The following is a 25,898-nucleotide window of genomic DNA, read 5'->3' as shown; positions in this document are numbered from 1 at the left end:
GAAGAGGGGGGACAGAGTGGGATCATCCAATCTGTATATGTAGAGTGAAAGCTGTATTAGCCACCCTAGCTACACACTATCTGCTCATTACTTAGTCATTAGCAGGGGCATGGTTTTAAAGGAGGGAGGGATCAATCAATTGTCATGGGTCAATGTTTTGCAGCCCCATTATGAACCTTGGGTGGCTCTGTAAATTAAGCACAGTAATTACTCATGTTAATTACACAAAGATGGTGGTCACATTGATCTACAAATACGTTTTGCATGTGAATGGTATGACAAGTAAACACTGGGTTGCACTGGAGTATTTAAGAGGACGCCAAGGCTGATCAGATGAGGGAAGGCCAGAGGAGCACTTCTCTAATCATATATTTTAACTGCAGTGTAGTGCTGAAAAAGTCAATCGCCAGAAAAAAATATTCCGACAACTGATTAAAATCAAGCCTTTTACCAAGCAAAAGCCTTACTTCATTGTAAAGTTCATATATATGGTATGTTAGGTTGAACAAGACAAGCATGAAGACTTCATGTTGGACATTTCTGTCTTAACAGACTAAATGATGAGTTTAGATGAAATTACCTAAAAAAATTATTTGGATATTGCTGCAACTGTTGATTATTATTATTATTTTAGCTTAAATCTCCAGATTTGGTGGAACTTGGCTGGACATCACAAACCCTGAGGGCTTTATTACATACAAGTGAGCAAGGGGGATGTTTTTCTCACTAGATTTTATGTAACTAATCTTTTGAGCGTTTGTCTAAATCTAATACATTATTGAACAGGGACAGTGACCAAATCCGTGGATCCCCAGTCCTGAGAGAGACCCGGTTTCCTCGATCTGAGCGGGGCTCAGATATTCAATTCCTCCACAGGGAGAACTGTGTGTGTGTGAAAGAGAGAGAGAGAGAGTGTGTGTGTCTGCTCATGATTGCACGATTAGCCCACTGTATATGATACAGTTTGGTACACAGAGATGCTCAAGAGGCACTTTAAAGGAAGATCACGGAGATGCCTCTCAGGCTGAAAAACATTGTTAGCAGCAGTCCCTCAAGTGTTTTTGATGATTACTTCTTATGCTCTTTACATATATTTGCACAGACTGATACATCTGTATATCCTTGGGTCATGTGTCCCCAGATGTAAAGATTTACAGAGACCAAGCTCTTTGGGGATGCGCTGCCTCCTGAGAGGCAGATTTAGAGAGCCCAGGCCATGTTGAACACTGTATTAGAGGTTTAATTAGAGGCCTTGGTGGATCTAAGTGGCAGCAGAATTGGAAAATGGAAAATCAGATTCAGCCAGGCAATTTTCACTGTTGGAGGTTGTAAGTTGACAGAACAATTAATCAGCACAAACATGTTGTGGAAGGAAATCCTCATCAGGAAGTCATCAGTCACCATCAGTGCTTCCATGCCAGTGTATCAAACAACACAGGTAAACAGCAGGTTTGTTTAGAGTGTGTGCCGACGCTGTCCCTACGCTTCCAGCTGTTGGAAATTCATTTGATGCCATCTAGAGGCCAGACAGCAGATTGCATCGAATACACTCAACATGACCCATGAGTCCACCATGATTTAAATGAGGAGATGTTCATTTGGTAATTAGATTACTTCCTTACTGAATAATATCAAGGTGGATTTAAGTACAAAAAACTGACGTGTGCATGTCAAAATAAAAGTAACACACTGTCACATACATGCTCAAACATATGCATAGACATGTGTTATATCTGAGAAGATCTCAGCCTCCTAGAGCACATTCATTCACTGATCCTCACCTCAAGCTTAAACAACCATCTGAATAAACTGCACAATACTGGAAATCAAACCCCCAGCTTGGAACAGTTCGATATTTTTGGGAAATGCACTTACTCGCTTTCATGCCAAGAGTGCGATGCGAAGACTGATAACACTTTCATGTCTGTGCGTGGAAAAGAGCAAGGGCCAGGAGGCAGTAAGCATAGCTTGGCATGAAGACTGGCAGCAGTTTATCCCTCCACCCAGTGATCTGTGCAGTGATCTGCTTGTTTCAACCCCAGGCAACAAGATTCTGTCACTATGGCCTGCTGTTGTTTCTACATTCCTGTTAGCAACGGCGGGAAATTACTACTCCTGTACTGCAGGCCTATATAAGTACAATTCTGAGGTACTTGTACCTTACCTAAGTATTTCCATTTTAAGCATCTTTAAACTTCTACTCTGCTTCATTCCAGAGAGAAATATTGTATTTTTTATTGTACTAATCTTCATTTATCTGACAGCTGTAGTTTCTATACCTTCTGGGTTCAGATTATACATTTAAACAACATATGATAAGTTTATAAAGTGCATCACATTGTTCAAAAAGAAACCAGTAGTATCCATTATTTAAGACTTGTGACCCAGCACAAAAAGCAGTGTCTAGTTGTGCAATCTTATCAGTTTCAGACATCCATATATGTATATAAAGAGACTTTTCCCCTCTAATCTTTATTCTTAAAAACAATTGGCAGCTGAAAGAGGTAAAATACAAATATTTCACAAAACCAACCATAAGCCAATAGTCCACAATTTGATTACAAATGTATGAAGCTGGACTTAATGGACTTTATACATACTATAACTACAACGTTTTTAAAGATAGCTCCAATTTGGCCAGCTAAAACAGAAAAAATTTGTGCCATTAGTAACAATCTAATAATTTAATATATTCTCACAGTGGCCAATTTTCTGCAGAACTACATTTAACTTTAAGAGAAGTATTTTCATATTGTAGTATTGATAATTTTACTCAAGCATAAGACCTTTCAGTCCCCTCACATAAAAAAGTGAATTAGCAAAATGTCCCCAAATGTCAAACTATTCCTTTAAGCAAGAATATAATATATAATCACATTTAAATACATAAATAGCTTCTCGTAAAATATTTTAGTTTGGATGATTTCATTCATTTTTCCTTGTGCATGAAGGCAATTCACCTTTCTGGCCAAACCCCCTTGGAATTATTATACATTTTAGCCGGTAGGTGTCAGCACTCACTTGATACTGATTGCCCTCATGCTGCCATGAATTGTCTTTGCTGTTATTGTGCATAGACTTGTGCTGCTTTCAGGTACTATATGAAAGTTCGAAAATTCTGCATAGACGTTCATACCTTCTTTGGCACTGTAATATCACATTAGGATAAAATAAAATTTCGTCACAGCTGTAGCTGAAGGGGAGGAATGTATACATGCCATGATTAATGGTTTAAATGTTTTATCAGTCAGCTTCCCTCCATTGACTTTTCAACCACTAAGCTAAAGATTCCTTGATTACCGACGAACCCTGAAGGCAGCGTTACCGTGGCTCACACGCTAACAACACATTGCGTTATCAATGCGCTGAAGTTGGCTTCCGACTCGTAGCTGCTTCCGCTTTGTTTAAGTTAAGAGAAACCTAACTTTTCTGAAAGTGCGTCTTCAAATTTTTTGAATCCTTAAATATTAATAATTGTGGGGATAGTGAAAAAAAATTACCTCCAACAGGACACAGTGAAGGTTTTGGCAAAAATGGGGGAAATAACAGTGGTTCAGATAAGTTTCCCTTAACGTTCCCCTTAACTGCCGAATCGGAAGCTACGAAACGGAAGCTAACTTCATGGCCGCTAGCATTTCCACAACATGGGGAAGCCAAGTGACAGCGTGCTGGTTACACATGAAGCCTAGTGTGCTGGAATGAGGACTAAATAACAGTTTAATTAGTTGTGTTGTTGTTTGTTTGGGTGAAACTGCCAAAATGGTGAAAGAGCAGTTCAGAGAGACAGATGTGGCCAAGAAAATGTGAGTATAAGAGACTGGGGAACACCGCTAGCGTGTTAGCTCACTGGTTAGCCACTCAGTTTTCAATGTGACTAATATTGACAAGATGTTCATTACCTCAATGTTGCAAAGTAGTGGAGGACACAGTGTCACTGCCACACTGTCAAATAATTCACTAGGGTTAAACCTTCACGCCCTCTGAAACATTAGCTCCCTTGTGCGCTATGTGAAAAGAAATTGAGGATTTAAAGCCAAGACAATCTGATTTTTAGAATTGGTCTTAGTTTATTGAGTTTCTCATTGCTGCCTATCACTTGGATGCTTGTGGAAAAGTGTATCACAACAGGAATCCTTGCACAATGTTGGTTTGCTTCAGTGCTGCTGATATGACAAGTTGTAATTTTTAACATATTAATCCTGTGGTTTTCTTTGCTCTACTCGTTGTGCTGGTTTACAGAAGCCACATCTGCTTTGGGATGAAGTCTGCTGAGCAGATGCGTCAGCAGGCTCACATCCAGGTGGTCAGTAAAAATCTGTACAGCCAAGACACCAAACACACCCCACTGCCCTATGGAGTGTTGGACCACCGTATGGTACGACATGAACACACACAACCCAACCTTCTTGTGTTTCTTCCTGTTTATTTCATTCACCTAGACTGTTGTCTTTTTGCCTACATTGTCTGGGGGACTTATAAACTTAATCACTACTCTCCATCATAACAAGATCAAAATAAAGTTGCTTCCAGATCTCTGCTTTTATGTGTGGCGTTTGGGCCAACAAACACAATATTACAGAACTTAAATTCACTAGTTGAAGAGTCTTGTTTTTAAATCAATGAATTATAGAAAAAAATAGTAATAGTTATTGTTATAGTAAGTTCAACCATTTGAATCAAAAATCTTTGGCTGTTTCGAAAGTGATTGAGTTTATAACACCGGTCACACACCACTGCATCCTAACTAACCATACGGCTGACACAGTCCAATCTGCACCTATTTTAGGACAAATGTCAAACACTAGGATTATATTGAACTATGTTATTCAGCATTTGAACACCCTCACACCTAGAATTTCTCCGTTCCCTGCCATGTTTCCTGCAGGGTACCAGTGAGAAAGACCGACCGTGTCTGACATGTGGAAAGAATCTGGCAGATTGTTTGGGACATTATGGCTACCTGGATCTGGAGCTGCCATGTTTTCATGTCGGCTATTTCAAAGCCATCATAGGAATCTTACAGGCAAGTGTTATTAGCGTTTTTTTCTGAAATAACACAAACTCCAGAATTCACATTTGTCTTCAAGGGTAGCACAAAAAATGATGGTTCATATTTTGAAATCAGTCATTTGGAGATTCCAACCTCGGGTTCTGCTAGAAATTAGCAGATGATTAGCATAATTGGTATGGAGCTCAACCTTCAAGCTCATGTTACATACTGTGCAAGAAGAACCACTCGAACCACTAAAATTGGTTCGTACAAGGTACCTCTATCTGGAGTGCACAAATATAGTTTTTCCTTTAGGGGTCAGTAGAGTATCAAAAGTAGAAGAGGGAGAATCTGTGTGTGTGTGTCATGAAGCTCAGTCTTTTCAATCTCCTAAACATGTAAATGAATCAAAATTTTAGTATAGTTTACACTGCTTTTGTATGTAGCCTTAATCCCACCTTTGATAATTTAAGCATTTGTGTGAGACATTGATTCAGTTCCCTCATTCTAATTATGTATTTCGTCATGTGTCTAGATGATATGCAAGACATGTTCAAGCATAATGCTGACGAAAGAGGAGAAACTGCAGTTCATGGATTACTTGAAAAGGCCTAACCTGGCCTATCTCCAGAAACGAGGGCTGAAGAAGAAAATCTCTGATAAATGCCGCAAAAGGACAATCTGTCTGAAATGTTCCGCTTTCAATGGTGAGAAAAGGCATTTGCAATTCTGATATTTAAACTCTGACACTGACTTTGTGCTCTAGTCATCCTGATGTGATAAATGGAAAAGCTGAGTCCGGTGTCTCTTCTGCCTTTAAGGACCAGTGAAAAAGTGCGGCCTGCTTAAGATCATCCACGAGAAGTATAAAACAACCAAGAAGGTGGTGGATCCTTTTGTGTCAGATTTCCTGCAGTCCTTTGATATTGCCATCGAGCACAACAAAGTGGTGGAGCCTCTGTTGAGCAGAGCACAGGTGAACTTTTTACTCTGTTTCACACTGCGCAGGTGGTGTCATTTAGTGTCGCCAAACTCTGGTATATGGCAAGTGAGAGTGCCTGACTAGTATAAGAAGGTAAAGCAGAAATAATGCTGGGTATCAAACCTCAATATGTTTTGCTTTCTGGCAAAATCCATGTTTAAAGTTGGCTCTGAAAGATTGGTCAGATTTTGCTGTATTTATTATTTGCTGATTATTCTCTCATTTAATTGAAGAAAAATCACACATTTTTAATTAACGTTCATTGAGGAGTTGAAGAAAGAGATTTGTAGAACATTATAGTAAAGTTATATTCCTCAAAGTAAGCTGTGGAAAGAATCATTATTCTCAAAAAAAGACCAAGATTTAGCTCTAAGTAGAAGATCTGTATAACCATGTGTTTTACCTCACTTTGCCTTGACCATCATTTCTTTTCTAGGAAAACCTGAACCCTCTGGTGGTGCTCAACCTGTTCAAGAGGATTCCCCAAGAAGACATTCCCCTGCTTCTGATGAATCCTGAGGCAGGGAAACCTGCAGACCTCATCCTCACCCGCCTCCTGGTGCCTCCTCTCTGCATTCGACCCTCTGTGATCAGCGACCTGAAGTCAGGCACTAACGAGGACGACCTCACCATGAAGCTCACGGAGATCATCTTCCTCAATGATGTCATAAAAAAGGTTGGTATCTGTCACTGACAGTTGCTACTTATCAAACAGTATTGATAGAAGGCCTCCAGTTTGAAGAAAGTAAACTTCAGACTAAAAGATGGATTTAATTTAAAATGAATGAGGCGCTCTGAGCCAGCTGGCCAAAAGCTACTCATATCTTCAGCTTTTAGAAAAGGAAAATATAACATTATTGCAGATTCCTTCCGCCTCCAGCTAGAATAAATCACATTTCACACAGCATACAGCTCCTTAACAGTGAAGCCAGAAAGCAAACACTGAGTCCAATAAATGAGGAAATGTCTCTTCTCCAATTTAAATCTGCTCATTTGGTTTCTGAAGTGGTCTGTTGCGGTCTGTCAGATTTACAACTGTAAGAAGTCCTAAATGCAGTTATAAGATCTCTCCTTAATGAAAACAACCCATATTAACTAACTGTTTGATCATCCAGCATCGTATGACAGGGGCTAAGACTCAGATGATCATGGAGGACTGGGATTTCCTCCAGCTGCAGTGTGCCCTTTACATCAACAGCGAGCTGTCTGGCATCCCCCTCAACATGGCTCCTAAGAAATGGACCAGAGGCTTTGTGCAGAGACTCAAGGGGAAGCAAGGTATAGTGTATATTAAATCTTATGATATCTATTTTTTTTAGCAGTATTCAAATGTGGTTTTTTTGTTTTTATTTTTCTGTAATTTGGACAATCTGCATACAGTAAAGAGGATACTAATTTCAAATTTTTGCTAATTTGGCATTTAGCAGGTATAGGTGCAGGTATTGTCTTTGTGCAACTGAAATACAAAAACAGAGCAGACTGACTGATGTGTTTACTTAGGTCGATTCAGAGGAAACCTCTCAGGGAAAAGAGTGGACTTCTCAGGCAGAACTGTCATTTCTCCTGACCCAAACCTGAGGATTGATGAGGTGGCCGTCCCAGTGCATGTGGCCAAAATCCTGACGTACCCAGAGAGGGTACGCCCCGCTCCATGGCTACAACAAATACACTAAACAACCACCTCCATGCCAGAGTTTTAAGTTCTCAAAATTTGGATCTGTGTTATAGGTGAACAAGGCCAATCTGGAGCTCATGAGAAAACTCGTTCGCAACGGCCCTGACGTTCACCCCGGAGCCAACTTTATCCAGAATCGTCACACACAGATGAAAAGGTGAGTCTGGCTCCTTCTGGGGCAAATTCAAACCAGTGTTCACCTGATGTGGTTCACCACCAAAATACAGTCCTCTCTGTGTGTCAGGTTTTTGAAGTATGGAAACCGTGAGAAGATCGCACAGGAGCTGAGGTTCGGTGATGTTGTTGAAAGGCACCTAATAGACGGAGACATTGTCCTCTTCAATCGACAACCCTCTTTGCACAAACTTAGCATCATGGCCCACATTGTAAGTTTAGTTTTTTGACCTACGACTCCAATAAAAGTAGATTGGAGAAAGGGACTTTGTGATATATTTGTCATTTGTTCCAGTTTAAGTAACTTGATGTTGATGTTAAAAATTGTTAAGCATCATAAAAATGCCTTTGTCGTTGCCATAACTTTCTTTTTGTGGTGTATCTGCCACCACAGGAAAAATATTTGCAAGAGTTTTAACATAATCAAACCATGTCGCTTACAATTTCTGTTTTTTTTTTCAGTTGTTTGTGGTGGACCCTCCACAGTTGGCTTGCAAAAGAAATTTTCATGCTGAGTTTAAAAAGTCACAGTTTTCAAAAACTGTTGACATTGAAGCAAAATTTTATGCTCACATAATAATTTGAGCTACTGAGGAAAAAAAACTGTGTTTGTGCACTGATGAGGCACAGGTGTCTGACAGCAGTCTGAGACAAACAGGAACAAAATCAGTAATTAGTTATTTACTGCATCTAAAACTGCTTCCATTAGTCCCAGTAAACTGAAGTAGACAAGTTTGTGCTCCAGAGTTTTACCAAAACATTCTCAATGTAGTGCTGCTTTTCAAGTTTTCATTTCATTTTCATTCTGATCTTGTAGTAAGGCTTTGTTTAGTTCCTTCTTTGTGTATCTTATGTATTATCTCTTCCCAAATCACAGGCCAGAGTGAAACCTCACAGGACGTTTAGATTCAACGAGTGTGTGTGCACCCCCTACAACGCCGACTTTGACGGTGACGAAATGAACCTCCATCTACCTCAGACTGAAGAAGCCAAAGCTGAGGCTTTGGTCCTGATGGGGGTATGCATCATCACAGCACATGTATCCATCTAGTATACATGCACCTGTCAGCGTTGACGTTCAGCAAGGAAAAGCTGCTGTCAGGAACTGTATTGTTGAAAGGGAATTGACTGCAGCTTGACACAAATTGTTATCTTTTCTTGCAGACAAAAGCTAATCTTGTAACTCCAAGAAACGGCGAACCTCTGATTGCTGCCATTCAGGACTTTCTGACAGGTAAGTGCCATGACGTACAGTAGCCATTCACAGTGCCCTTGTTGTTTTGTTTATCCACGATGAAAGGGAAAACTGTCATTTCCAGTACACACGTATATCTGGAAAAGGATATGCAATGTTAAATGTGGAACAGAGGTCTCTAATTGTACAAGAAAATGCTCATTCAGTGCTTTAATGACATAATTGATCTTAAAATATTTAAATTAAATATGGTATTGAATAATTATTTTCTACCTGATGGGGGAGCAATTCAGCCATATTTAAAAGTCAACTATAGTTGTTTCCATTAATCTTATAGAACATTTCTACCTCGTAGGGGCCTACCTCTTGACGCTGAAGGACACCTTCTTTGACAGAGCGAAAGCCTGTCAGATAGTGGCATCAATCCTGGTGGGCAAAGATGATAAGATCAGGGTCTCGCTCCCCCGACCAGCTATAATGAAGGTACTCCACTCTGCAGAGAGCCTGTTACATAACTCTGTATTTGTGAGCTGCCACTCACATCTGTCTGTGTGTCCATCAGCCCATGGCTCTGTGGACAGGCAAACAGATCTTCAGCCTCATTCTGAAGCCGAGTAAGGAATGTCCAGTCAAGGCCAACCTGAGGACCAAGGGCAAACAGTACTGTGGCAAGGGAGAGGATCTCTGTCACAATGACTCATGTGAGTTCCTTTAGTAATAATATCCACAAAGCATATAAATTAAAATGTTAAGAAGTTAAATGTTATTTTCACGTAATCTCGTTCGGATTGATTCTGATTCTTTTTTTGTGCTAGAAACCTGTGCACAGCTGCAGAAGCACACTTAAACTGATTTGTTGTTTTGTTTCTGGCAGTGAACTTGTGCATTAATATGGTAGACATACGGCAGAACAGGAAAAACAAAGCCAAGTCAAGTCACTGTTCTAGTCCTTCAAAGCCTTCACTACATATATTATATGAGTCTGGGCAGACATACAATTAAGCTGCAACTTGACTGATGGCGGAGGCATTCAACCTTAAAGTGGAAATTCTTGTTCACCTTTGTCTTCTTTCTATTCTGGGACCTAATGGCGTCAATTCCTGTCACATTCCCTTTTCACCTTCCCAGTCGTGGTGATCCACAACAGCGAGCTGATGTGTGGCAGCATGGACAAGGGCACCTTGGGATCTGGCTCCAAGAACAACATCTTCTACATCCTGCTGAGAGACTGGGGACAGCTGGAGGCTGCCAATGCCATGTCCCGCCTGGCAAGACTCGCCCCAGTGTTTCTCTGTAGGTTGTCTCCAGTGCTTTAACAACATGTGTCTTACAATGCAATAACAATTTAGATATGTCTATCTCTGCAGAAATAAACCTAGAAAGCTATAATAGAATCAGTGACACTCTTTGGTACTAGAGTAGTAGTAATTTTCAGTTCCATATATTTGATAATGTATAGCGATATTGAATGTAACTTAAGTTAGCTTTTTTAACCCCCATCTTTCAGCCAACCGGGGCTTTTCTATTGGAATCGGTGACGTGACACCGGGCCAGGGTCTGCTTCAGGCCAAACATGACCTGCTGGATGACGGCTACAAGAAATGTGATGATTACATCGAAGCTTTGCAGACGGGCAAGTTGCAGCAGCAGCCAGGCTGCACAGCAGAGGAGACCCTGGAGGTAGGATATATTGACACACGGAAAATATTAGCATCCATTTAAATGCATAATCTGATCCTCACTGCTTCCTCTTATTTTATCAGCCACACACTACACAACATGACACTTCCCATCCCCACAACATTAACTGAAAATCCACACTAGTGTTGAGTCATCAGAAGTGTGAATGACTCACTTTCATTTAAATTTCAAACGAGGATGTTATTAAGAAGTAAGCCTGGAGTGGATGAGCAGGTGAAAATTAATTGGAATTAATTGGCGATGAGTTGAATTAGTTGATGAGCAATGTTAAGCAACAGCTGAGCTGTGATGCTAAAAGAACAGGTTGATATTAGAAGTGACACCAAGTCAGTCAGTTCTTCGTAGGCATTACATAGTTTGTCCACCACAAAGTACTGACAAGTTAATTTTTCATTTTGTAAAAATGTCTTTGTAACAATTCTTTGATAAGCAAACTTCTTATCAAACATGAAGTGTGCTCATATAAAAAGGAATATCAGCTGATATGTCATTAATATAGTTTTTAAACATTTAAATATTGATATCAGCATAAGCAATTGCCTCAAAAAGCCAGTATAGGTCGGCTCTCATCCTGAGCAGACAGACACACTGGGTATGTCTCAGAAGCATATAGTATGTAATCTGTAATGAAATCTGACTAAATTGTAGGCATGTTGCTATGCTAACATCTCACTAATACACCTGAGCAATAATGCTAATAAATATATTTGAACCATTCCACCTTTTCACAACATTTGTACCACTGGGGCCAAGAAATATAAGCATTAGAAACTGTTAAAATATGTGGATTGGAAAGCTGCTGTAACAAAAAACTTCAAAATCCATAATCACTTGCTCCATGAAGTACTTCACATTTTAATGCATTTGCTTGAAATCCTCATGCTGTGCCTAAAACCAGACTCTCTGAATAGTTGTTTCTTCACCAGCCAATATATGCAGAGAATTTCTGCGTATATTTCAGATTTTTTTACCGAATGATGTACTTCATATGCTCAAAATTCAAAAAGTTACAGATTGCAAGTTTGTGGATTTGTCACCATAATCACATACTGCTGGTAAATGGCGCAATTACCGCACAGAACTTTTGAGTTCGGTCAAAGGTGTTACTTAAAATTTTCCCAAAGCCTATATGATAACCAATGCTAGACTGCTGTTTTGAGCCAATAACATCTCCATCAGACGGCTGATTGCTGATCATTATCAGTCCAACCATTTGCGCTTTCACAGTCAGTGAAAATGCTTGAAGTTTGATTGTGCCAGGGCAGTAATAGTGACGTTGCTGAAAAGTGAAATGCATAAATCATCGAGTGATTAATCTATGGAAGAAAAACTTTCTTCTGTCTACATCAATTCATATCTGCCATTTGTATGCCCCCAAAGCTTGAGACTAAAAGTGATAATTGTAGTAAATGTACAAATGTTTGTATGATATGAATGTATGCTTTACACTCACCTGTTTCAAAAGGCTCCAAACATTATTACAAACACAGCTTTTATCTGTGTGGATCAACATTTGCTTAATGTATGTTTATTCATCAACCAAGATCGTTTTATGTTATGTGTGTTTGTCAATAGGCTCTCATTTTGAGAGAGCTGTCTGTCATCAGAGACCGAGCTGGCAGCGCCTGCCTCAGGGAGCTCGACAAGAGCAACAGCCCTCTGATCATGGCTCTTTGCGGCTCCAAAGGTAAGCGAGCTGATGTATTCTTAAAGAAAAGGTTGCTCGAATGCAGAGGCAGTGAATGAACCTGGGAAGACCACAGCAAGAGATCCAAAGGTTGTCGTTTTAGGAATATCTTCTGCAAATAATTTTGTACCTTGATAGCAACCAAATTTTTTAGCACTCAAAAAAAGAAGTGATAAATTATGGACTTTACAGAGAAAAAAAAGTCTGAGGTGGGAAGAGAAAGAATTAAAGCCTGTGTAGGTAGTCAGAAAAAAACAGGATAGTCTAATTTTGTGAGGCTGATAAGCACCACCAGCTGTAGATACTCAGACTGAGAGGGGACAAACTTTCTCCCTAAAAGGCAGAGGAAATAAATAGAAAAAACTTTGGACATGTAAAGTCTGAGTGAGTTCGGTATCAGTATGGCTGAGCAAGCAAAAGGTAACTGGCAGAATAATAATAAATGTTCTTTTTCTGTTCAGGCAACAAATAAAACTTGAGGTAACTTATCCTGTAACCCCTGTTCTCCGATGAGATGAGCAATCCACAAAGTGAGACACTGAAACAAACAGAAGAAATCAAAGAGAACCTTGGGTGACTCCCTGTCTAACACCTGTTCTCTGATATCAGTGTTCCCTGTGCTTAGACACCGAAATAAGAAAAGTCTAAGAAAACAACAAATCACTTCTGCCTCAGACAGTCGGAGAGGACACAACCACCTTTTATAGAAACAGAAGTTATCATAGTAGATTAAACTGTGTCATCATCAGCTGGCAGTACAAAAAAAATCTTATCCAGTGTAAAACAGCAGGTTAACACATTAACTGCCCAGTAGTAATTTAAATTAACTAAAGAAAACCATGCAACTATGTCATCATCTTTGGGGGACAAGCACATGATAATCTCACACTATGATGTCATTTTCAGTTTATGGTCACAAATAATAATTATTATCGTAGTCGTAAAAGTGAAAAGTGAAAAACATCACAATATACCTGAACTAAGTTAAGTAAGTTTCCGTAATGCTTGTTTTGTCCAAGCAACAATCCATAAGCTAAAGTTCTCTATGTAGAGGCATCCTGCTAATCATAGTGGTTAAGACACAAACAGTAACACAACATAATCACAACATCCCCAGGTTGATTGCAGACAAGGTCCTTTCCTGTCTGATTCTACTGTCAATAAAGACTATAAAGACAGAAATTATAATAGTAATTTCATTTCTATAATGATACAAAACCCCAAATCAGCAAATCCTCATATTTGAGGAACTGAAAATGGTGAAGTTCTGTTGCTAGATAAATTACAAACCATTAGTTTATTCACAAAGTTTTTGTGCTTGTGTTCTGAGGTCACAAGGAGAGGAAAATTAAACATCAGCTCTGTCCGTTATTATTACTTCTGCTTCTGGTTTGAAAAAAAAAAACAGATGTAGTATTTTTTTAGTATCAGTTTTTTATCTGAAACAACATAAAATCGTCCCTGGTCTTCTACTAAAATAGATTCTAAATTGGGAATCTTTGCGTGTGTTCTGTTTCTTGTATTTTAATTATTATTCCTTTTCGCGTGTATGTGTGTGCGTGTGTGTGTGTGTGTGTACACACGTACTATGTCTCCTCTTTTCATCCGTCTCCTCTGTTTACATACAGGATCCTTCATTAATATATCTCAAATGATTGCCTGTGTGGGCCAGCAGGCCATAAGTGGCTCTCGAGTACCTGATGGCTTTGAGAATCGCTCCCTGCCTCACTTTGAAAAGCATTCAAAGGTAAGGTCCAATTTGTTTAATTATTTTGATGTATATTCCTCAAAGGGATTTGTTTGTTGGGTTTTACAGTGGTTGATGAGCTTTCGCAAATGGAAAAAAACATAGTACAAGGGTAGCGTCTCCTGTTTTTATTGAATTATTTGAATTTTGATAATCAGTTGTGTCACATCCAGGTCTCACTGACTCATCAGCTCTCAAGTGCTGAATCAGAAAACGTCAATGCATTCTATTACTGTTTTGTCTATATTCATATCTCTGTTTCCCCAAGGATCATATGTAGAAGAATAACAATTGATGGGATAAGAAAACTGAACTGAGACAACAACAATAACAAGAGCAGACCTGCCTCCTTAATGGCTTAATGGTGATTTTTCTACAGCTGCCTGCTGCGAAAGGCTTTGTGGCCAACAGCTTCTATTCTGGCCTGACGCCCACAGAGTTCTTCTTCCACACAATGGCTGGCCGGGAGGGTCTGGTGGACACTGCTGTGAAAACAGCAGAGACTGGATACATGCAGGTAATGCCTGAGGACGTTTTTCCACCATGATTTGCTCCTGTTGCCATTATGATATCACAGGACTGAATCTAAATGTGTGCGCCTGTCTGCTTTAGACTTTAAGGTTGTCATTGTTAGTCCAGCAGACTGTGGTGTTTCCACCATCACTTACATTAAATGCTGATATTTCTACCTTTCCAGTCCATACTCTGTTTTGGAACCAAAACATCAAATACAGGTTATGGTTTAGGGGGAGGTTAAAGCAGTGGGGGTTGTGTCAGAGACATCTTGAAATAGACTTCCCTAACAGTCATAAATTATGTGACGCCACTTTAATTCCTTGCATGGTAGGCTGGGAAAGTGCTGAAACCAAAAAGCGACCATGTCAAATAAAATGAGACATGTAGTTGAGAAAAAAATCTTTCTTCTCATTATCAGTTTGTTTAATCTTTGATGAATCCAATAATATAAAATTATAAATTCTTGAAAAATAGTGAAAGGTGACCATTACAAGCTTCTGAAGCCCGGGGTGTCGTCTTCTCAGGAGCATCTGTCCATATTTAGGAGCACCACTTAAGTCAAAAGCATAACACACTCATAATTTCCCACCTTACCAGTGTTACTGAGGAATCCTTAAATAAAGAATTCCTAATATACCCATGAATGATTATTTTTATAATCAATATTTATGTTGATTGTTTTAAATTAATCCCTTCATTGTTTTGTCTAAATTATACCCAAAATCCACATCGCAAAGTCTCAGAGCCCGAGGTGAGTCAGTCCAACCCCCAGAGACATTCATTTTAAAATCATAATAAAAACACTGAAAAGCAGCAAATATATAAAAGTCTTAGAGGAGTTTCATCTCAGTCAGGGTTTCATCTGAGATGTGTTTTCAGATATTTACCTGCATTGGGGATTTTGGTTTTTTTCTTGTGTGTCTGTCTTGTATGTCATTGTGATATTTATTTCCTGCCTGTGTTTGGACAGAGGCGACTGGTGAAGTCCCTGGAGGATTTGTGCTCACAGTACGACCTGACAGTACGCAGCTCCACCGGTGACATCATTCAGTTTATTTATGGCGGTGACGGTCTGGACCCCGCTGCAATGGAGGGGAAGGATGAGCCACTGGAGTTTAAGAGGGTCCTGGACAACATCCGAGTAAGTTAAATCAGCAGTTTTTCCAGTTCTCTTATTCACCCTTAGTCACATTCACACAGACACATGGGCTGGTCTATCTGCACACACACCCACGCATACAGCAACACACGTGCAAACCAAAAAAATGATCTCAATGTGGCTCTCACATAAACTTTACATCACCCCTCATGTTAGTGCGGTCACATTTCACTTGAATAATTGTCTTTCATTTTTGTTTTGTTTGGTCTGCATGTCTGTATCTGAAGCTTCATGGACATTGAATGTGCACCACACACTACTTAGTGTTTGGTATGCTAATGTTTAGTCTGTTGTCTATCAGTAAAAAAACCCCAAAAAACAAATCTGGAGAGGTGGATTCTCAGGAACAGAAAGTCATTGGTTCACCTCTTAGTGATATTGTTGAAGAAGAAGAAGCTCTCTTACCTTCATTTATGCAGCCAACCTAGTCTGGATAAATAAAAATCAATCTGCCACACTAGTGCTTAGACGGGAAGACGAGCAGGAATTAATAATAAGAAAGAAAAAGAAAACAGTGATGCAGTTCCTGAAGTAGGACCTGCCAAATAATATAGTATAATTTACTGTGTCTTTATCTGATTTTTTTTTTCTCAAGTATCTTCTGACGTATTGTTTGGGCTCTTACCAGTTTTAAGAATTTCAACTTGACAGACACAAAACAGACAAAAAAAACAGAGGATGCACGTGTCATCAGCCCTGACAGATAATATGACCATATATTGAAAAAAAAAACAAACCAAGCTTCTCTGACTGGTGCACTGGGAGAACAAACACCAGTGTGAATGTTTTCCCAGCGCCAGGAGCCCGGTGGCAGCCAGAGAGGCAGCTCATTACCACAGAATCTCCTCATGTGAAAACATACGTGTTGTTGTTAAAATTATAGCAAATTCAGCTTTTGTTGTCAAGCCATGGCGCATTTCAGATCCCAGCTAATTAAATGAAATTATAGGAAATTGAAATTAATTTTCTCTGCAGGAAAGTGGTCATGATGGCTGAGCAATTAAATCTGTGGGTTAGAATTAATTTTCTGGCTGAAGGTGTTCATAAAGGAGCCCAGATATTTTAGTGGCTTGGACTCACCTTCAGGTCTTCTCACATGTTTACTCAATGTAATGTGCATTTTCGGCATAATTAACTTTGACCTTTAACCCCTTGGGAAACATCTATCACGTCCAGATTATCTGAAAATACTGGGATTAACAGTAGATGGCAATTATATCTAAATTATTAATATTTTCTGGTGCAGTTGAAAGTTTAATATCACTAATATTTGTGAACACGGTAATAAAAAAGGCTTAAATGAATTAGTAGTAAGCGTTTTTTTTCCAGTCCATACATTCTTCTTTGTTTGTGACTGTAACACAAATTTATTCAGTCACATTTGTTAAAAAAAGTGAATTTTTCTAACTGTAATCAAGAATAGATTGACTGTTGACCCCAGGCATCTCTGTTTCTTCTCGTTATTACGTGTGATTAGCAGTCTGCCATCTGTGTAAAATGTTGCCTGTGTTTACCGCAGCGAGTGTAGTAATTAATGACAGAGGCATGTTTGCAAGAGAAGATTGATCTCAGAAATCTCCAGGAAAACCCTCTGTTGCATGTTAATGTGTTACTGGCAAGGCAAAGCGTTTTCACTCATACGGCACATTTCATACATTGCAGTAAAACACCAGCAGTTTTCATCATTATTATCATTATTATTATCATGTGTGATATGCTGTTTGTATCAATTGACACCAAGGCAATTACCATAGATATCCATCTACCAAGAGATCATTACTAATCTGATTGGTAATGTATTTGTAATGGTTCAAGCAAACAAAGTGAATTATGTGTTAACAAAAGGATCTGCTCATAAATGGAGATCAGAATGAATATGATTAGCTGGACCTTTCTGTTCTAGTCAATAGTTCTCTTTCTCTTTGTTGTCACTTTGAATTAATTCCAGATGCTAGGAGGATCATCAGGAGCTGTTAACCCTAGTGTGAGGGAACTATCAGGAACTGTTGACCTATGAATGGGTGCCTCTGCTGTGTCGGCTCCCTATAATCACCTTTTTTCTCTTTCCTGTCCCCCTCCAGGCAGTCTACACATGTCAAGATGAGCCTGCACTCAGTCAAAACGAGGTGGTCCTCACTGCAGATGCTATCATGAAGAGAGCTGACTTCCTGTGCTGCAGAGACAGCTTCTTGGAGGTAACCTCACCACAGCACAGCGCTATCTATGAAAGTTATATTTTTAAATATGGAAAGAGGAGAATCATGATGTATTTTCTAGTCGTCAAACAGAAGAGTGTATAATTCAATCTATTAAAAGAGGATGGACAATTCTCTCTGAAGGTTCTTGATAACATGAAGTGATAAAACTACAGTTTGTTGTTTTGGGTGCAGATGTTGCCTGTACTGCGGCAGGAAACTCGACAATCATGTCAGCAAATACAGCAGTTGAATCAACCATAAAAAAATTAACCCGAAAAGTCACTGTTGTTGCAAAACACCCACATGTCCCTCTGTATTTCAGAATAAAATACAACAATGAAAACTTAAAGGTTTAGTTATGTATATCTTCATAGTGCTACACAACTGCTATGAACTGTTAGTGCTACTTAAGTTTCTGTTGTTGTTATTATATAAAGATTCTTTATAGTTTTCAGGAAAACAGCTTTCTTTTTTATTTCTATTTCCTTGACTGACACAGTAACAATCAGCTTAATTGGGCAGAGAGAAATTCATGATTGTGGTACAAGGCTAACATGTACCAAGCCCACAGGAAAACATGACTTAAAGCATATCCTTTGATTCAGTCTGTCTTTATTGGTTTTTGAATGTGCGCTCTGAAGAGGAATAAACATGGCAATTAATGTGAAAGTGTGATTAGGCTTTGTTTGAGATGACATTTGTCTTGGATGTAACAATTACAGTATAGAGAAATACTGCTATTAAATGAACTCAGAGCCAGTTACAAGCAGTTAATTGGTGTGCTGGCAGTAATACATGTGAACCCCCCCCCTCCCCCCCGTCCTCTTGTGAAGGAGTTAACTGACACAGGCTCAGAGAAGTACCTGGAGGTTGGTGACCAAGCATGCTGGGTTGTGCTTTAACTGAACTGTGAATGGTGTGATTAAGATTTGGAGCAGCTTAATAATAATGTTTAATAATCTCATCATTGCTCTTTTACAATTAAAGACAATTACAATTACAATTAAAGAGCCTTGGTCAATGTGCTTAGATTCACACTCTGACATTGTACTGCTTGGTTTTATAGGAGGTTGCATCGTCCACGTCTGACCTGTTTTCTGTGGTATCTAACAACTGCATGACAGTGTATCATGTGTCAAACAACGTACAGTTTGGTCACATTTCATTGTCGGTTCTTAAGGATGTTAATGAACCTTTGGACTAGACATCTGAAAATGATTTTGTCCCCTCAACTGTAGGAGATAAAGAAGTTTATTAAGAGCGTTTCAGAAAGGATCAAGAAGACAAGAGACAAGTACGGCATCAACGACAACGGCACCAGCGAGGTAGACACCATCGATTAATGTGCTGGGTTCAGCAATATCTTTAAGCTCCTGTATTTCTGAAACTAACTGAGTGTCTTTCTACTTTATATTGCAGCCAAAGGTTCTCTATCAGCTGGACCGCATTACACCCACACAGCTGGAGAAGTTCCTTGAAACCTGCAGAGACAAATACATGAGGTACAAGGCTCATGTCATAGTGCTTTTCTAAGGCTCATTGCTTTTGTGTGTTACCCATTTTCAGGAGAACAGAAGCTTTTGTAAGGAAGAGATTCGTTTAGAGCAAATGTCACACTGATTTTCGTTTTGTTTTCTGCTGTAAGAAGACCCTGATCACCGCAATTAAACCATAACGGAGCGGCTGATTATGTCCCTCAAAGTAAAAACAAGACAGAGGGTCAGGTCATGGTAGCAAAGAGCTGGTTTTTACAACGTTATCCAACCACTTCAATTCACCAAAGTCAGTAAGGCTTCATCCTCCAACCATATATATACACAGTGGGGTCCAAAAGTCTGAGACCACTTTTGGATGCCAGGTTTCATGGCAAATCATTCCAGTATTTGTTGACATACCTCAGTCTGGCCCAACCAATGCTGGAGCCATGCCACTAGCATGGCTAAAAGCAATCTGTTCATCTGTGTTGGTGCTGGTTCTCAGACTTTCCCCCGCTTTTCTTTTATGATTTATTGTTTTTAATCAGAATTTAGGATTTTTTTTTTATAGACCAATAAATTACCTTTTTTCATATACAACACAATTTTTGTGTGATAACTGCTGTTTCACCTTTTACTGAAAGCGGAGTCAGTTAAATGGAAGTTGACTCACCTCAGAGACTTGTTTCTCATCATGTGTTGACTCATGTAGAGCTCAGATGGAGCCAGGCTCAGCAGTAGGGGCCCTGTGTGCCCAGAGCATCGGAGAGCCTGGCACTCAGATGACCCTGAAAACCTTCCACTTTGCTGGCGTAGCGTCCATGAACATCACTCTGGGGGTGCCTCGCATCAAAGAGATCATCAACGCCTCCAAGAACATCAGGTATAATATGTAATTACAGAGATGTTTCTTTAGTTACCTGTGATTTCAACAGAGGAGAAAAATAATAAGCTGTTTCATCCTTCAAAGGTGAGTACCGGCTTTGTCTCAGCGTGCCTCATGAAATTCAGTGGAAATTATTGTTGCCAGATGGAACAAGAACTCATTCGTGACCACTCCCTGACTACTGTTTGAAAGGAAGCGGTTTTTCTGTCTAACAATTGCTGCCAGACATCATTGCTGTTTGGTTTTTTTTGTTTTTTTTTTTATTGAAGAGCGAGACGGCTCAGCCTAAGGCACTTTCATTGTAGTGTAATGTTGATCACCGAGTCCATGGTTTAGACATTGAATTAGTGCATTAAGCAGAATGAGCTCTGCTGGGCCTCATAAATGTGTCACAGTAATGAATACACCCACAATTTGTTCAGAATGAGCTAATGAAGCTTTCTACTCATCATTCAGCACCCCGATAATTACGGCGCATTTGGATGTGGAAGACGACGCTGACTTTGCCAGGCTGGTGAAGGGGAGGATCGAGAAAACTCTTCTAGGAGAGGTATTCCAACCTGCTGCATATTGTAGTTGCTTTTTTTTTTTTTTCTTTCATAAACCTTTATCAATCCATTTATGCCATAAGATAGAAAGAATGGACTGAAGGGCATCAGTAGATCAAAAGTAGCTGTGTTTAAGATGTGATGAAGTTGAAGTGCAGAGCTGTAATAAAGCCAAGGTCTATTTCTGTCCTCCACAGATTTCTGAGTACATCGAGGAGGTTTTTCTACCAGATGACTGTTTCATCCTGGTGAAATTGTCACTGGAGAGAATAAGGTTGCTGCGATTGGAGGTACCACAACTTTTTTTTTTCTTTTTTTGTGACAGTGTTTTAAGTGTGTCCTCTCTCAACTAGATTCATTAAAGAATTATTCTGGTTTGTCACAACTTCAGTCTCATTTGTGTGGTGATGGTTATCATTTTGTATCAGTATTCAAATTATAATAATCCTTTAAAACAACACCATGTGACTTTTGAAACTGGAAGTAACACTTTATTTTCCTTCGTAATTAAAAGTTGAAACATAAACACACCCTTGCTAAAATCAATACACAAAGGCCAATATTTTGTTATCGCGTTATCTCAAGATAACAAAGCTCGTTATCTCGACATAATGAGATATTATCAGGAGAAACAGATTTTGCTAGCTGTTACACCTGAGCAAAAAAATGCAACAAAACAAAGAAGCATATTTCCTAAAATGTTAGAACTATTCCTTTAAAGTAACTGCCTTGAGAAAGTCTTGAAGGTGGTCTCACACTTATTGTCTGTAGATCATGAAGTGCTACATTATTGATAGTAGTGCTGTAGTGTAGCCTGGTAAGAATAACAATAGGAGCCTGGCCTCTGATTTGTTTTCTTGTCACTCAGGTAAATGCAGAAACAGTGCGTTACTCTATCTGCATGTCGAAGCTGCGAGTGAAACCAGGAGACATCGCTGTGCACGGCGAGGCAGTGGTGTGTGTGTCTCCACGAGAGAACAACAAAAGCTCCATGTACTACGTGCTGCAGTCATTAAAAGAGGAGCTTCCTAAGGTGAGAGCCCATGTGTGATATACTGAAATTGGCTTATATATGTTTTTCTTTTCGTTTCACTCCGGCTCACATTATTTATTTTACACCAAATTTGTATTTCGACAGAGCGGCGTGAATGAGAGATTGTAAATAAACAGAATCTTCCAGTTCTCTGCTGCATGGATTAGTGTTCGCTCTCTATGCCAATCCATCTTTTTTTTTTTTAAACTGTTGACATTGTTCTCATTTCCCATTTGGAAGGTGGTGGTTCAAGGAATACCAGAGGTTGCTCGAGCTGTCATTCACATTGACGAACAGAGCGGCAAGAACAAGTACAAACTGCTGGTGGAGGGGGACAACCTGCGAGCGGTCATGGCAACACACGGCGTGAACGGAAGCAGGACCACGTCAAACAACACATACGAGGTATTAGTCAAGCGAGATTTAAAGCCAGCGGCGCTGTAGCTTGGATTTGAGTCCTGCATGGCTCCACATCTGCCCCTCATCTGTCACATGAATTTCGAGATTGAACTGACACCCATGACAGATTAGGTTTTGCAGGCTTACCTGCTCTGCATTTATTGGTTTTGGTGTCAGGGCCATCCCTGACACCAAAACCAATAAATAAAATGTAGGTGAAGGCGATTTCAGTTCAAGTTTTACTTTTTATTGTTATATTTTTAACAATTGACTGATTTGATCAGGAATGAAGGAATATATGTATATCTGTGCATGTATTAGTCATGCATGTGCTTGTTTTTACATGCAGGTTCCAGTTCCCACCTGAAACTATTGCTGTCAGCCGATAAGCCCTGTAGTTATGCATGACTTCATGAACGTTAGAGGGTTTGTTCAAACTATTTTAAAGTGGTGTTGATATTTTTTTTTTTTTTGGTCATTTCGGAGGCTGTACTTGATGATGTTAAATTGTGTCCACATGATTCATTGGCCCATGATACCCTGCGTGATTCATGGGCACAACTTCCAGTGTCTGCAAACAGTGTCTGGAAGAGTTTGAATTCGAACTTTTCTTATTTTCTTATTCTTATAAACTGTTGGGAAGTACTGCAAAAAAAATTGAATATATTAATAAATAATTGCAGTCAATTCTTCAAACTTTAATACTTTTGCCAGTATGACTATGAAACTGGCCTTGAGGTACAATCTATAAAATATTAAAAAAGCTCTTTGAAGGTCTTACATTTAACTTTTTGGAATCCTGAAGAATCGACCTTCTAAATCTGCAGCCTCTTTTCATTTTCAAACACAAAAATTATCGATCATCATCTGGTAAGAAATGAGCCAGTCTCTCTGATCTCTGTGTGGCTCATTTTGTGTTTCAGATCATCTTGACTGTCAACTGAAGAATATAAAAGTATTGATTTTATATCTGGTTAGAAATGCAGCCTTTAAACCAAAGGCCGGTAAATGTTTTCTGCTGCGCTGCCTCACTTACGTCAAGGCACTGTGAAATCTACTCACGGTGCTCTCATCCGACAAGAGAAAGATTTTCTATGACACTTGCTTCGTATCAGTGGCAATACGGACAAAAAGGTATTCACCTATGTCTGTGAAGGTTGACAGTCAATTTTATCATCATTACTGCAAAGTGAGTACTGCATTTTCAAATCCACTCTTCACCACCTCATATCCACTCCTGAGTGTAAAAGGTAAATCTTGACTTTCATGGAGGGAAGCTGGTGGCTCTGTATGCATGAACAAAAATGAAATTTAACCATCTCTCTACTTTAGATAATTACAAATGTTGAGTTCTTACAGTAGGGTATAGAATTACCACAACTGAACCAGACCACAGCTTTCTTCAAACAACCTTTTCTGTGTAATTTTTTAGGTTGAGAGGACCTTGGGTATTGAGGCTGCTAGGTCCACAATCATCAATGAGATTCAGTACACTATGGTGAATCATGGAATGAGCATTGACCGGCGGCACGTCATGCTTCTCGCAGATCTCATGTCCTATAAGGTATGAAACCACCATCTGTCCTCGTAGTGTGTGTGTTTTGTGTATTTAGAAGTGTTTCACATGAGTGCGCACTGTCTTCTGTCCATGAAGGGGGAGATACTGGGAATCACCAGGTTCGGTTTAGCCAAAATGAAGGAGAGCGTCCTCATGCTGGCCTCTTTTGAGAAAACAGCTGATCATCTTTTCGATGCCGCCTACTTCGGACAAAAGGACTCTGTCTGCGGTAAACTGATGCTTCATTTCTAATGAAAATGAACTTTACTCTTTAAGTCTTAACTGGGCCGTAATATTTCCTTTGTTCCTGTTTCAGGTGTGTCCGAGTGCATCATCATGGGGATTCCAATGAATATCGGAACAGGACTGTTCAAACTCCTTCACAAGGCTGATAAGGATCCCTCTCCAGTCAAAAGGCCTCTCCTCTTTGACAGTGCAGACTTCCATATACCTCTGATCACATAGCATCAAGGAGAGAAACAATAGGGATGTTTGAAGTGTTTTGTTGTTTTTTTTTTTTTGTTTTTTTTTCATTTGTTTTTTTTTTTTTTTTCGGAGCCTACTAACAGACTATCTTAAGATTATCTTCAGCAGATAAAGAAGTGCCTGCACAAGCGTCAGATCAATTTGATTATGGGGATCTACAGAAAGTGGGATTGTGTCTTCTTTTTTTGGCGTGATGTTTTTCTTGATGCCACAGATGCTGCTTTTCATTTTACAAAGCAAATTTGTTCGTGTGTAAGAGATGGTAGAATTGCTTTTTGTTTCGCTTTCAATCTGGTTAACTGTAAGGAAAAACTTAAGATGCTGTAAACACTTCACTTATCTTGCTTTTTTTGTACTTGTTTCTAAAACAGTGTGTTTCCTCTGTTATTAGGATGTTACATAATCTCATGTTCCCTCAGTGTAATGGCACTGAACAGTTTTGGCAGTGTTGTATGCATAATGTAACCCAATTATATGTGCAGCAGCCTCAAGAAACATTTCCTCTTGATCATGAAGCAGACCTGATTTGGCACTTAGTTTTGTATTATAATATAAACTCTATTAGCATTGCAGTGTCTATTTGCCAAAAGACTTTTTATTCACACTGCAAAGCCCACTTCAGAAGTGTAGTTCTGTTTGTCATTTCGGAAACATACTTGTTTTTGTATAAGATTAACATGAAGTTCCATCCTGTATGAAGTCTATTCATATATTAATGTAATAATGTATATAATGTAATAAATTAATGACAAAGAAAATCATGGGAATGATTATTCGTCAGTGATTGACCAATTGAAGGCCAGAACTGTTTACAGTATCTCACCCTGTTGGCCAATCAGTTTCTGAAAAGCAGTCATTTTATGCTTCAAGACATTTTTAATTGTAACCTGACCTTACATATCATCACAACCTTTGACCAAGACAGAATTCAAAATTTTTACATGTTTGACCACTTGATATTTTTTAGACATGCTAGCAGAATGGCTGACTTCACCTTTAGCCATGAGGGAGACGTTTGTTGTTTAAGATGAAATATCTCAACAACTAACTTGGAAATTTGCATGAAATTTTCCACAGATATCAGAGGTGTGTCTTCCACAAGCTGCATCATCAGGTCAAAATTTCAGTTTGTTCAGTACTTTTGTTAATGATCCAAGAGCGATACAAAAATATCATACCCATCATCCTCTGCTGTACTTAGTGCTACTTAGTGACCATTAGCATGTGGACACTAAATTAAAAATGGTAAACACGCTAAACATTAGACCTGCTAATCAGCATGTTGCCATGCGAGTGTTAGCTTTTAGCTCAAAGCACTACTGTGCCGAACTATGGAGAGGTAGCTGTGGACTCATGAGCTGTGTCCAAAAACAACACTACATACTACTTACTGTTAGCACTTGACATTAGATGTTTAATCAGACTGCAACTTAAGAAAACTGCTGGTTCAAACTTTTTCTATGATTAAATACTTTCTTGTGTGTAAAAT

At 39.2% G+C, this 25,898-nt stretch overlaps 1 protein-coding gene across 1 annotated transcript; it reads left to right on the top strand.

Annotated features, from left to right (window-relative positions):
- Positions 1–3,400: 3,400 nt before the first annotated feature.
- Positions 3,401–25,167, top strand: polr3a (polymerase (RNA) III (DNA directed) polypeptide A). Its single transcript, XM_071462660.1, has 31 exons — positions 3,401–3,803; positions 4,240–4,375; positions 4,886–5,023; positions 5,526–5,697; positions 5,812–5,966; positions 6,409–6,648; positions 7,088–7,250; positions 7,473–7,609; positions 7,701–7,804; positions 7,892–8,033; positions 8,699–8,839; positions 8,986–9,055; positions 9,372–9,499; positions 9,579–9,717; positions 10,145–10,309; positions 10,524–10,696; positions 12,293–12,404; positions 14,033–14,151; positions 14,531–14,668; positions 15,638–15,808; positions 17,908–18,021; positions 19,263–19,349; positions 19,444–19,526; positions 20,212–20,382; positions 20,842–20,935; positions 21,131–21,223; positions 21,802–21,966; positions 22,207–22,371; positions 23,798–23,929; positions 24,020–24,152; positions 24,240–25,167. The coding sequence occupies exons 1-31, from the start codon at positions 3,760–3,762 to the stop codon at positions 24,386–24,388; spliced, it is 4,173 nt and encodes a 1,390-aa protein (XP_071318761.1). The 5' UTR covers positions 3,401–3,759; the 3' UTR covers positions 24,389–25,167.
- Positions 25,168–25,898: the final 731 nt, after the last annotated feature.

This window comes from Trachinotus anak, unplaced genomic scaffold (assembly GCF_046630095.1).
Source record: "Trachinotus anak isolate AG129_WGS33_773 ecotype Australia unplaced genomic scaffold, CSIRO_AGI_Tana_v1 ptg000025l, whole genome shotgun sequence".
Classification (NCBI taxonomy): Eukaryota; Metazoa; Chordata; class Actinopteri; order Carangiformes; family Carangidae; genus Trachinotus; species Trachinotus anak.
The sequence above is the reverse complement of the archived record's forward strand: the minus strand, read 5'-3'. Positions and strand labels throughout refer to the sequence as shown.